This window comes from Odontesthes bonariensis, chromosome 16 (genome assembly GCF_027942865.1).
Source record: "Odontesthes bonariensis isolate fOdoBon6 chromosome 16, fOdoBon6.hap1, whole genome shotgun sequence".
In the NCBI taxonomy this organism is placed as follows: domain Eukaryota; kingdom Metazoa; phylum Chordata; class Actinopteri; order Atheriniformes; family Atherinopsidae; genus Odontesthes; species Odontesthes bonariensis.
In genome coordinates, this window is record NC_134521.1 from 30,801,625 (window position 1) to 30,814,549 (window position 12,925).

At 39.6% G+C, this 12,925-nt stretch overlaps 1 protein-coding gene across 6 annotated transcripts in view; it reads right to left on the reverse strand.

Moving 5' to 3' along the window:
* Positions 1–12,925, reverse strand: part of gria4b (glutamate receptor, ionotropic, AMPA 4b) — a 182,376-nt gene that overhangs the window by 41,801 nt on the left and 127,650 nt on the right. For all 6 annotated transcript variants that reach the window (XR_012773131.1, XR_012773130.1, XM_075486908.1 and 3 more), the window contains exons 5-8: positions 9,685–9,738; positions 8,390–8,548; positions 4,084–4,251; positions 3,545–3,649 (exon numbers count right to left, since the gene is read on the reverse strand). Coding sequence is in view for 4 of the 6 variants with exons in the window: in XM_075486908.1 (XP_075343023.1) it covers positions 3,545–3,649; positions 4,084–4,251; positions 8,390–8,548; positions 9,685–9,738 (486 nt within the window). In the remaining 2 variants the exon portion in view is untranslated. The remainder of the gene's footprint in view (positions 1–3,544; positions 3,650–4,083; positions 4,252–8,389; positions 8,549–9,684; positions 9,739–12,925) is intronic.

Genomic DNA, 12,925 nt, shown 5'->3' on the forward strand with positions numbered 1-12,925 from the left:
AAAATAAAAGATCATCTAGCATATTTTAAGCTGTGCTGGCTGTATGAAATGGAATAGACTTCCTGTGAGTATGGTTTAAGTGCAGGAAGATATATGGATGGATAAAGCTTTTCTGCAGCTAAGAGATACTTATGTAGCCAGATCTCACAAGAGTGTGCTTCTATGACACAGACAGGGACACTGTGATGGCCCTGTGATGGACCAGTGACCTGTCCAGGATGTACCCTGCCTCTCACCCAATAGCAGCTAGGAAAGCCTCACTTCCCCATCCCCACAGCTCTGAATTGTATTGTGTGTGGTTATAGATAAAGGATGGATGGATGGATGGATGTGTTGACATTCACTCTTCCCATTACATTACATTACATTACATTACATTACATTACATTACGGTCATTTTGCAGACGCTTTTAACCAAAGCGACTTACAATAAGTGCGTTCAGGCAAAAGAACTTCAGGTCACAAGAAATCATAAGTGCATTTCCTTCCAATACCAAACAGCTAAGAGCAAAACTAGTGCTAGAGTAAGTGCGATAACCAACCAGCCTCTCACCAACTGCACACCAGTCACAGCGGGGTGGGGATGCAAACCCTGGTTCGGGTAGGGGAAGAAATAAAAGAGGTAAGAAAAGCAGGAATGGGATGCAAACCCTGGTTCGGGTAGGGGAAGACATAAAAGAGGTAAGAAAAGCAGGAATGGGATGCAAACCCTGGTTCGGGTAGGGGAAGAAATAAAAGAGGTGAGAAAAGCAGGACTGGGATTCAAACCCTGGTTCGGGTAGGGGGTAATGAAAATATAGAGGGTGCCAGTGGTGGAGGAGACAATAAGTGCGTAAGGAACTAGGACGGCGCAAGGACGGATGGAATTGATGGAATTGATAGAGTTAGGGCTACCACGGGCATCTTAAAGGGTCTTTTTGATTGCAGAAAACCATGTGACATGTGAACCCCTATATGAAACAAATAATATGTAGATTTAGAAAAATAGGTGATGCAACCATGTTGTAAAGAAAGACCATGTCACAACTTTTCTGCTGTTGGCAATAGGTTCAATTTATCTGTTCAATTTCTACATTTAAAGTAATACTATGTAACATTTCTACCTTAAAATAACAGTTTGAAAAAAATTGTGCGGCTAGAATGAGTTTTAATATTACGATTGGCCTGTCTCCTATGCCCTTCGGGGGTCTGAGTTGGAATAACTGCGCTATGTAACTTTGCTGGACCGGCCCGGGAGCTGAGCGGAAGTACTTCGACTTGCTTTCTGGCACACCTACCGCAAAAACAAATAGACCCCTCTCACGCTCCCAGGTATAAGGCTAAGCTAGCGCAACATTGTCAGTATGATTATCATGGCAGAGGCACCGAAGAAACAGAAGAAGACGTTGACTGATGAAGCAAGGAAGAGAAAGAGATTTACGACAGTGTCTTAACCGTACATTACCTCCAAGCCTGTAGGGGGAGCTCCATAATGGACTTTTTGAGAAGTTACATAGTATTTAATACGTTGTCTCTCTTTTAAAAAACACAACATGTTTAAATGTGTCACACTGTAACTATTTCTATAAACTATTTTGAAAACTAGTCTTAAATATTGTTTGTCTTTAATAACACACATAGTTCCCATTTAGTGCAGTAGCTGAAGCTAAAATTTTCCGATTTGTTTTTACTCTCATTTCCAGTATTTATAAATTCAGTCAATTTATCCATCCCATATCTACATTCAACTGTCATCAAAACACTGCGATGCCAGTTAAAGACGTAAGTTGGAATAGTGACTCATTGCCTAGTCACAAGTCTCGTTGAGAAGATCAAAGTTGTGATGCCTGTTCCTGTCTCCAGATTCAGCTCATGTTAGAATCATCCAGAAATCTGTCAGGGTCAAACTAATTCACTGGAAGTGACAGATGACTTGTGTTGTGGTCACAATATTAGCATTTTGTGACTAAGGAATGTCGAATGGAGGAACATGGCACGGGTTGTTTGACACCTGATTTTATAATAAAACAAAACAATGTCTGCACAGCAATTTTGTGTTAGACTGATGTGCAGATCCTACAGAGGACACAAGCCTTGACAGCAGCCATAAACAGACTGAAGTCAGAGCAGAGGTGGCGGGGATGAACAGCTGGGGCAAAAGGATGATTGAGGGACATGGAAAATGTGGGGGAGACGCACACACACATTGTTTCTGTGTCCTGAGAGGACCCTCACGGTGGTGGGAGAAGACAGGTCAAAGGAGTTCTGATTGATGGGAACTCCTCTTCTCCCGCTACCATCTCATCCTCCTCATCCCCTCCACCCATCTACCTCAATTGCTTTCTGTTTCATTTCATTCTCTCTACATCACTACATCAAGTGCACATTCTTTTTCCCATTTTTCCTGAATTCATCAACAGACATCAATCCTCTCATACCAGAGGCAGAGATGCTGGTAGAAGCTGAGGCTTTTCTTTACAGCCCACTTATGATAATAGAAAATGGCACACACTATATATTATATCACATCAACTCCCCATATATGTCACATGACAGTAGCCTGCACACATTTCTAACCATATAAGGATGTATGGATAGCACAGGCGGTCAAAGAGTTGAAATGAGAAAATGAGTTTCCACAATATGATATGATATTTCATAAATGTTTCAAGTAACAGAAACAAAGCAGACCTCTTAAAACCAGGTACATTTGTGCGCAGCAGTAAAACATTACCGTTTTGTCTAGCTAACATAGCATAGAGGGTAACAGGAGCACTTAATAAAAAACGTCAAATAAGTATGGAGGGGTCGCAATAATAGTAAATATAGTCATAGTTAGCTAGAGAAACAACATCTATGTGTTCGAAAACATAATCTGAAAACTGATTAAAACACTCAGATGAATGTCAGCATTTCACTGAATTAGACACTGAAACAAAACTCAGGCAGTTAGTGAGCCATATAAACGTCAACAATATTCCGAAACATTCTTTTAAATATTGTAACAGAGTGAACTGTACTACCTTAAAACAAAATGTCAGTCTTCGGCTCTTCTAAAATCCAAAACTCATTGCTGCTGAAGCTAACCTGCTAATAATACTAACAACAATGGATTAACCATAATCCAGGCTAATAAGCAAATTTCCCTTGTGTGATATGGCAGCTTCTCTTTCAAAAAGTTAGACTATTGTGTAAATTGTCAAGAGAAACAGAATGCAATGATTGGCTAATTACCCTTTCTGTAATGTAGAATTTCTTTTTTAAATCAAAGTCAAATCTTGAATTTTGAAAATAAATGGTAATTTAAAAAAAAAATGTCAACATCAACATGTTTACGTGCGTTGTATCACCTTTCTTTTAACAGCATCTCGAAGGCATCTAGGAATTGATAACATCTGCCTTTTTAGAATTTTAGAATTTCGCAGGTCCTTACACAGTGCAACTGATTAAACCATAAACTATATATAGTCTATAGTTAAAACAATGGCAAAAACAAGCAGTACTATGTTCAATCAGACAAAAATTCATGGACAACAAATGGAAGCATTATGGTGTGATGTTTTACCCTTCTCGGTCCATTATTCTTCAGTTCAAACACGTCCATAGTGTAGTTAACCCTGCGGCCATAGTGGTCAAACTGGACATTACCTGTTAATCCCTGCAGCCGGACCTGCACACATTGGAAGACATAACACACATTCATACCATGACATGATACATTCAACAGTGACTAATTAATATTGTGCTTTTAATACAAATAAAGGCTGAAGGACAGCTTGCAGCAACTCAGATAAAAGTGAGTCTTAACAGTACACCTGGTAATGTTTACATTTAGTGGGACTAGACAAGATGATCAACATGAAGGAAGTTGAAAATAGCTCAGTTATCTTTCCAACAAAGACTTCTCCATTGCAAATTAACTGCTCACAGACTGCTCTGCTCTGTATTAGTAAAAGAAGCATGTGAACACAGAAATAAAGGCAGATACATCCAGAACAGTGAAGGAGAAATCCAACATGGAACTATGAATCATAACCTATGTTAAGCATATCTTATGTAAAGCACAGATCCTAGGTGACAGGAGAAGATCAGTATCTGTCTCACCTGTTTGAGAGTGCGCTCCATGTCGATACCCTGGTTCCACGGGGCGGCGGGGTTAGCGAGGCAGTCGCCGGCATTCCCTCGTCTGGAAATGTCCACCTTCTGCCTGCGCAGGTTCCTAAAAGCCTCGGCCATCACCATCACCCCATCGTATGTCAGCGCTGAGGTGTACTGAGAAACAGGAGGAGGTGATCAGTGCTAAGTGGGTGGACCAGGTATAAGAAGGCTCACCAAGTCATTAGAGCAGTGGTTGAAGTGTGGCCCTGCGCCTCACTCTTAAGTTAACAGGTTAAGTTAATTTATTGTTCAACTACAGTGATTTTACAGTTACTGTTTTGATTATTCAGTAATGGAGGATACACAACAGGAAAAGGTATGAGGCCAATTAAATGATGATTTAGCTAGACAAGTATAATGTTCTAGTGGTCAGATATTTTAGTACAATCTGTTCAAGGCTGCCTCTAAGAGCATGCAGAGTTTCTGCAGGGCCAAGCAGTATGACATAACAGCTTGGCTGTTACAGGGGCGCAGCAGTTTTATTCTATTCATTATTTTCTGGAATGAAAGAGGACGACAGGGAGAGGGCAGAAGAGCATATTCTCCTAAGTGTAAGCCTCCCAATTTCCCCTAATCGATCTTTGACCTGAAGACTTGTTGATCCTGATAAAATCCCAATCTTCCTCTAGAGTCATACTAAAACTCAACTCTAGCATGGCATAAAACTAATTGAGTGAATGACAAAAAAGCAACAAGATTGAGAGTGAGCTGAGGGAAAAGAGAGGGAAGAGGCAAGTGTTTAGTCCAGCCGGGAAACAGCCTGGCATTAATTATCCTAGCTAGCAGGAGTTCATTAACTTTGCCTCCGGCTGGGGGTGAATCCTATTCATTAGCCCACTGCTCACTGTGACATTATGGCTTTCAACAGAGACTGCTGCACTTTATACCCCTGTTGTTCTTTGACACGCTGCCCAAAGTAACACTGTCATACACACAAACAGTCAAGGTGTGGGACAGACTCACCAACAGTCCCTAACTGCTATCCCCATTCTCACGTTTTTGTCTCTTATTTGGCAGCTATAATATTTATAGTAGCTGGCTATGAGACAACCAGATATACACCCTGTTTTAAAGAACAAAGACCATTTCTGAAGAACTGAGGGGAAAATGTAACAAAACTATCTCTAGAGTTTGGACCCCGTCACCAGTCAAACAGAAAACTGAAATCCACTAATAACGTCACCAGGTCTAAAGTACCAGCAAAGTTTAATCCATAGGGGTAAGTATGTTGTAATCTGTAAGGTCACAAAGGAACCTACAGGAGCTATTAAGCAACTAAAGGCCAATTTCACATTGACTGTTGTTTATTTGTTTATGTTTATGCATCTACTATAAGGAGAACATTGAACAACAGTAGTGTGACGGGCAGTGCTACAAGAAGAAATCCAACTCTCTCCATAATGGAGATTATTAATTTTTTTCCCCTCTTTTTTTCGGCAACAAAAAACAACATTCAACATAAAAACCTTATCCCATCTGTGGTGGTAGTATCATGGTTTGTACCTGTTTTGCTATAGTTGGGCCAGGATGTTTTCCCATTATTGATGGAAAACTGAATTATTTTAGTGAATTCTTCTGTAAAATATCAGGACATCTGTCAAGGAACTGAATCTCAGGTAAAACAAATAGCTATGCAACAAGACAGGAACCAAAAGCAGGCAAATAATTCTATCAGAGTCGGGCTAAAGTGGAGTAAATTAATGTTTTGGAGAGATTAAAATCCTGACATTAATCTAACAGGAAATGTAGAGGGACCTACAGTATGAGGAAACTCACCAACTCCCCATCAATGTAGCAGCTCTGTATGAAATGATGGGTTACAATTCCTCCAAGCTGATGAACAGTTCCTGCAAATGTTTAGGCATTGATATTGCTACACAAGGGGTAAGACCAGACACTGAGGACAATGGATCACAAACTTTTGCCACACTTATTTTATTAAATAAGTCAAGCTCTTTGTCCTTAACAAAGTTGCTACTGCTAAAGTCGGTCTTTCTCTGAATATATACCAGAGTTCTTAGACTCCATGAGCAGCTGGGATTAGAATTTATTTAATGTCTGACGATATAACCATAATGAACAAAACACAACTTGAACCCAGAAGTCATTGCACTTACATCTCTCCAGTTGTAACTGTGATCCAAGCAGAGTGACCACACTCTTAAGAAAACTGTCCACTTCAATAAAAGGTCACTCACACTAACTCCACATCTTCATGCCGTAAAAACTCCCTCATTCTTTCAGTAGCCTCTCAGTGGAATGCCATGTGCATGTGATGGAGTAGCAGCGCTAAAACATCAGTGCAAACATGCAGTACCACTGTCTCTGATGGCTTTCATTAACAATAATTATTAGCCTTGCTTGCAAAGTGTCAGAAAAAGTTACTAGAGATGCCTTCAGCTGTCTCCACCTGTCACATGGCCCTCACTTTGCATGTCATAGCAGCCACTCAGGACTACCTGAGTCTTTCAATTGATGTCTGTTGACAAGTCGGCCATGTCCGTCTTTCCAGCAGGCTGAGAGCTACAGTAACATACTGAGATCTAATTCAGACTGAGAATACTTAAAAAATATAAAAATATGGCTTGCAAATATAAATGCTCATGTGCAGATGTTATCTACCAACATATTTGAGACTGTGGGAGTGGCCAAACAAATTTTAAAGTTTTGTTGTTTCCTGACCTTGAATTTAACATCTATCTCTTGAGCCACATGAACATACTGCAACTGTATTATCATTTAGTCAGCAAGAGCAGTATTATCATTAAATATATCTCACAGATGTAATCAAAATGGAATCATAAATGATAATTTAATAGTTAATCATACAAACAGCCTGAAGAGAAAGATTTTCAATAATAAGTTCCATCATCACTGTACCGTCTGCCTCAGATTGCAGATATGACGTGCTGTGTGTTAGGTTGTGCTGTCCTAAATCATCAAGATGTTGTGCAAATACATGTGGTTTAATGTAAAACATTCCCTAATTGGCATAGCTGCTGAAGAGCATGAGTAAGACTACATTCATTCATCGCCATACCTTTCGATCTTCATTCAACTTCAGTCAAAACCGGTGCATTTGGACACACCCTCAAAGTCTATGACCTCATAATTAAAAATAGGTCACTGCACGTCGGCACCACTTGTAGATGAAGTCTCATATCATCAGGATTGTACAGCTCATATGAACACTTGCTGTCACATAGGAACGTCTCATTAGCTCATTATCTACTGATTCTTGTAACTTTTAAGCACTGAGGATTACTTTGCAAAGTGAGTAAACTTACCAGAGAAAGGCCTAACTCACCAACTAAGCAGATAATATATTAGCAGAGTCGGGCTGAACTTAGTCGGTAGCAGAGTCATTTAGGCTGAGTGGATTTCCAGGAGAGAGAGCAATTTATCAAGAAATGTGGTGAGGTTAAGCGCACGCACACACACACACACACACACACACACACACACACACACACACACACACACAATGCCATGTGATATTACCCTGTGGTGTAAACTTTTAATTTGAACCACCCCAATCCATCAGAACCACACACACAGACACACAAACACACAATCTGCTTGACTCCCACTGCTTCCATTCGACTGCATTTGGATTTTGAAATAGAAATCTTTGTTGGAAACACAGATTTGCTCAAGGGACGAGGTTTGCAAACCACCATGGCGTGATGCCTTCTTGCCCCAGTGCCATTTGCAATCTGTGTGGCTGAAAAAAATGTAAAGTGGGTCAGTCTGTCACAGTGCTGCATATGACAACGGTTGATGAGACACAGCAGACTGTTTATGGTGAGGCCTGTTCCCTTGCTGTTCCCTTATTTGTGCACAAATGTAATCTCTCAGAGATTTCTCTTTTTCTTTTTTCTTTGTATGTTTTTCACCAACAAATAGCAAATAATTATCTTGCATATTCTTCAAATACATAATGTTTAGGTATATTTCCGACCCTCCGGGTGCCTTTTGGTTTCAGCTCATTTCACCAGTCTGAAAAATAAATTGCAGACATTTGAAACTCATTGAAAATCTCACATCCCAGATTAGTTACTTGGCCTCAGAAAAAAATACTTTTTCTTGATTTAAAACACAAAAGAAATCGAGTTTGTGTCAGCATAGCTTGCCAATTACTCTGTATTTATGACAAAAGTTTTTTTTTCTTAACAGCAGTACCCAACCACAATAAAGATTAATGCTGCACTGAGCTGCTGCTCAGAATTAATCTAATTTGGACATGCAATACCTTGGGTGGGGCGTCCGAGCCTGGGTATTCCCTCTGATCCAGCTTATTCCAACGCTGCATCAGTTTGATGACCATGGGGTTGCTGAAGTCAACCAGCTGGAAGCCTGTCACGTTAGCTCCACCATGCATGAAGCGTTCCAGGTTGATGTCCTTAAAGCCCTTGAGGGGCAACAATGGAAAAGAGTAGTCACTGGTGGCCACAAATCCATCAACAGACACAAACACGTAACTGACAAGAAAGACCATGAAGGCAGAGGCATGACTGGATTTTATTACATTATTAGCCAGTAACTACCAGCTACTTTTACACTATGATAGTTCTGATTCATTATGCATTTTAAGGAAGTAAGAATCATTAGAAAATACCCATATATATCACAGTCCGAGAAGTCTAAACATTGCAGCATTCTAGCTGGTGAATGATACAGTGCTCACAGCCATCATGAGAAGTCTGTTGAGGTAGGGACAGGATTAAAAGCTTTAACACACGGAACCTCATGAATGAGAATTTCAGTTCCTGATCCTGGAATCCAAGACCTTCTCTAAACAATTCCCAGGATAGAGCCACTGATTTTTGTGGAGATTTGTGGAGAATAAGTGCATATTTGACGTTACGTTGGGTCTGTCATTAATTGAGCATTAATGCTGCAACAAATCCCAAATACAGTTTAACTGAAGACAAGAATGCAGCAGATTCCCATATTTCAGAAAGTAAATGTATCCTTATTTTTAACATTTCTCCTTGAAAAAATGATGAAATCATGTTGAAAAAGATTAAGTAGAGGATAAAAGAACAGGTGTACTGATTTAAATCTTCCAAGGAGCTGATTATACTTTAAACACAATCAAATGAATGAATCATGAATCTGAAAACTGATTCAGAATTTATTAACTTGAAAAACTATTTTAAAAAAGTTAATTCAGGTTTAGTTCATTAGTTCAGTGTTTTTTATAAAGAGGGGACTTTACTGCCCGGACAAGACCACACAATGTGCTATATTTTGTGGCATCTGAGAAAAGGATTTAAAACTTAACTTTCACCATTAATTGCTTCCAAAGTTCTTAACTCTTGCCTTGTTTTGCTTCTATACAAAAAAGCCAACTTTGGTCCGCATTCCATTGATGTCTTTCAGACATCCTTTAAAATCCACAAAAGGTTTAAATGTGGTCTGAGTCATAGGGGGATGAAAAAAAAAGAGGATTAAAAAGCAAATGGGTTGGAAAAGAGAAATGGGTTGGTAAAAGAAAAGAAAGACCAAAAGGACACGATGAGCAGAAGTGTCATTTTCTCTCACCAAATTGGCCATGATGTAATGGTAACCTTTCACGTGTTTCCCAACGCTGACAATCTGTGAGAAGGCAGAGCAGAGCTCGACGTTAATCTGACTGGATTACAGCATAGCACATGTTAATTACATTAAATGATGAATCTGACAGGCGAGTGCATGTGGAATGACACAGGGGGTCCATTGGGTTTAATGCGTAGAAGATCCAATGTCCAAACAAATGAACGGGCAGTCATCTCACTGAAGAGGCAAAAACATCACGCTTTCAAACGCATGACAGTCTTCCTTTTTTCACATAAGCACAGAGCTGGATCTTGGTGACAAGAGCTCAGTCCCACCAGACAGATTTTTCTGTATAAACAGTACACAAGTCACCCTATGGTTTTCATATCACCTGAAAATATTAATTAAAACAATTCCCAATAGATCAGTAAGAAGAAGATATCATTCTTGATTCTGGTGCTGAATGTGGATTCTTGTAAAGGGAAGTAGAAACAAAAGTCATGGAAGCAGCTTTTAAAGGGATGAGTCATGTTAACCTCATGGACGGCATTTCTATACTTCCACATGTTTGATCGTTTGACAAACACAAGGATCACGTGAGAAACTTATTAAATTTTACATTTCATGTAAGGACAGTTTTTGAAATCATGTCAGCCCTTTTCCACAGTGTATAATACATTTCCAGCATTGTGCAGCACATATTCCTGGTTTCATTCAGACATGATGATACTGTCACAGAAAAGTCACAGTTTTTCATGTAGCTCATGCATTTAATTAGAGAGCGGTGTCACTGTGGCTTGGAAAATAATGGTATGAGGGAAAAGGAGTGTTTCCTGTTCTCTCACAAGGTGCATCACTGATGGATTTCTAAACCTCTTTTGCCACTGAACCAACATTAATGAGTGTGACGGATGCTTGGCTCACGTCTCGCTCTGACTCACTGACTATATTTTCTCATCATTCATCAGATTAAGAATGCTGCTGGATCACAGAGCTCAAACACTGAACCACAGAATCAGAACTCTGGTTTTAACATTGTTTTTGTTGATCATTTAGCTGAGTATATGTAATTTCATTAATTCAGGTGAGATAAATGAAAACTGACATTTAAAAGACTGGGTGCTGGTTGCCATTATAGCCATACCGTCTGGGGAGAGTTTTTACTTTTTGACTGTTTTTCATGGATTATCATATGCATTTTTTGTGTGAAAGAGATAATTATGAATTTACTGTGTCACAAACTGAGGTACACATATTTGAGCACAGTCAGCACAGTCAGCACAGAGAGAGATGGATACGTTTGTCCACAGCTCCAAAACATGATGGTATCACAATCCATGGTTTTAAATTAACTGTGAGATGGTGACATTTCCCCAGGCTCTGGTTTTGTGTTTGACAGTGTCCACATGACCGTACAGGTGTGGCCGCTAAGCCTGTATATTTTTCTAAACCCATTCTTGAAATTTGAACTCCATACATAAATAACATGCGATGGAGAGTGATGTAGAAAAGTGCGGAATCATGAGTACAAAGTGAAAGAACAGTGAAAAACAATGTGTGAGATGGAAGTCAGTAACTAACACCTCCCAATGTCCCTTTTTTCTCCCAATAAGTGTTGGTGGCTAAATCAGCTGTATGGAACATGTACATCATCATGTTGTGAGGCCTGTGCAACAAGGAAAGTAAATGTAGTCATTGTACAGTTTGCGAAACTCTGTTGTGAGACTGCAGTATTTAGCACTGTGGACCAGTCTAATTATGACATGTTCTGTTGTGAGACTAGGTTGTATATTTACCTCTCTTGCTTACAGTGAAATATCTAAAGCGATAATACAAATCACATTAGCTACTTCAATTCCTTTACATTGGCCACAAGTTTTGCTGTTTGTTCCATTAGGTGGAACAGACAGTGATTTACTCTTTTCTCCTGTTTTATTTTCTGTTTTATCTCTCCATACTTTAAGCTGATATACAACTTGTGCTCATTTTAATTCTGCTCTTCCAACTCAGTTTGTACAACTTTCTTATCAGCTGCCAGCAGATTACAACCCCGTCTGTAAATGAAGCCTGTTTCCATCCACAGAGTTTACGCTCTGACTTTCAGAGTAACATCTGGTTTCTTCAAAGCGTCAATATTAACTGACCCTGCTGTTGATTATCAGCAACTAATGAGGCCCACTTATGTATTCAAGTTCTCGTCCTGGTTCAGGATAATTTGATTGCACATAAATTTGCTCATGCTAGAATAAATGAAGGATCAAGTAGATGTTTATGTTTACTGACATAAATTTTCAATTTTAGTCCATCGCGTCTACTTTGACGAATTTCTCTGCACTGGCAAAAAGTGAGGAGGGTGCAGGATGTCTGCACTGCTGTGAGGGACAGAAACGCAAGCATGTCCCACCCATCTGCAAGGTAAATAGTTAGAACTGTGACAGATGTCAGAGTGGAGATTTGAATAATTGAAAGATTACAGGGACACAAGTTGCCCCAGGGAAAGATGGAGGGATGATGGGATGAAGACAAACAGGTGGTGGAAGAGGAGGAAGGTGCACATCATATTCTGAGTGAGCTTATGCCAACTAACACCACTTGAGATCAGAACAGACTGTTTTCAAGTTCACAACTTTCTAATTAGCACATCCACACTCAAAACTGAGTAAAACAAACACTGAGCAACTGTAAACCATTGTGACTTATCAAATAGCTGCCTCTGCACAGCACAGTTCCAGAGATCTTAAATAGAGCAACTTGAATTTGAAAATAAATAATAAAAATCACGTGAGCAGTCAAATGTTAAAAAGGGGATAAATACATCAACTTTTTAGCAAAGTTATGTAAAGGACTTCATTTAAAGGTAAAAGCTCATTTGAAGCAGCCCCAACCACAAGAGCAAGTAGCAGGTTTAGGCTGAACTATGAAACCTGTGTCTACAATCATATAAAATGGAGTAAGAGTTATAGTTTGTGCCTCAGCAGGGCACTATCAGGTCATCCTGACAACATATTCCCCTCAAACTGCCGAAACATGTCAATCTCCAACAACGTCTGTGTTTAAACCATTAAAATGTGAAGAGCCTACCATCATTTCTCATCAATGTGAAGGGAGAATGAAGAAGCTGTTGAGCACAGGTAAATGCACTGACATGCAGCAGCAGACCATAAAGCAGGCAGGGAAAACAATGTCTGGTGTAGATTTGAAGGAGAAGTTTTCTTTGCCATTTTTAATCTAGTTTTCAGTTCTTGTT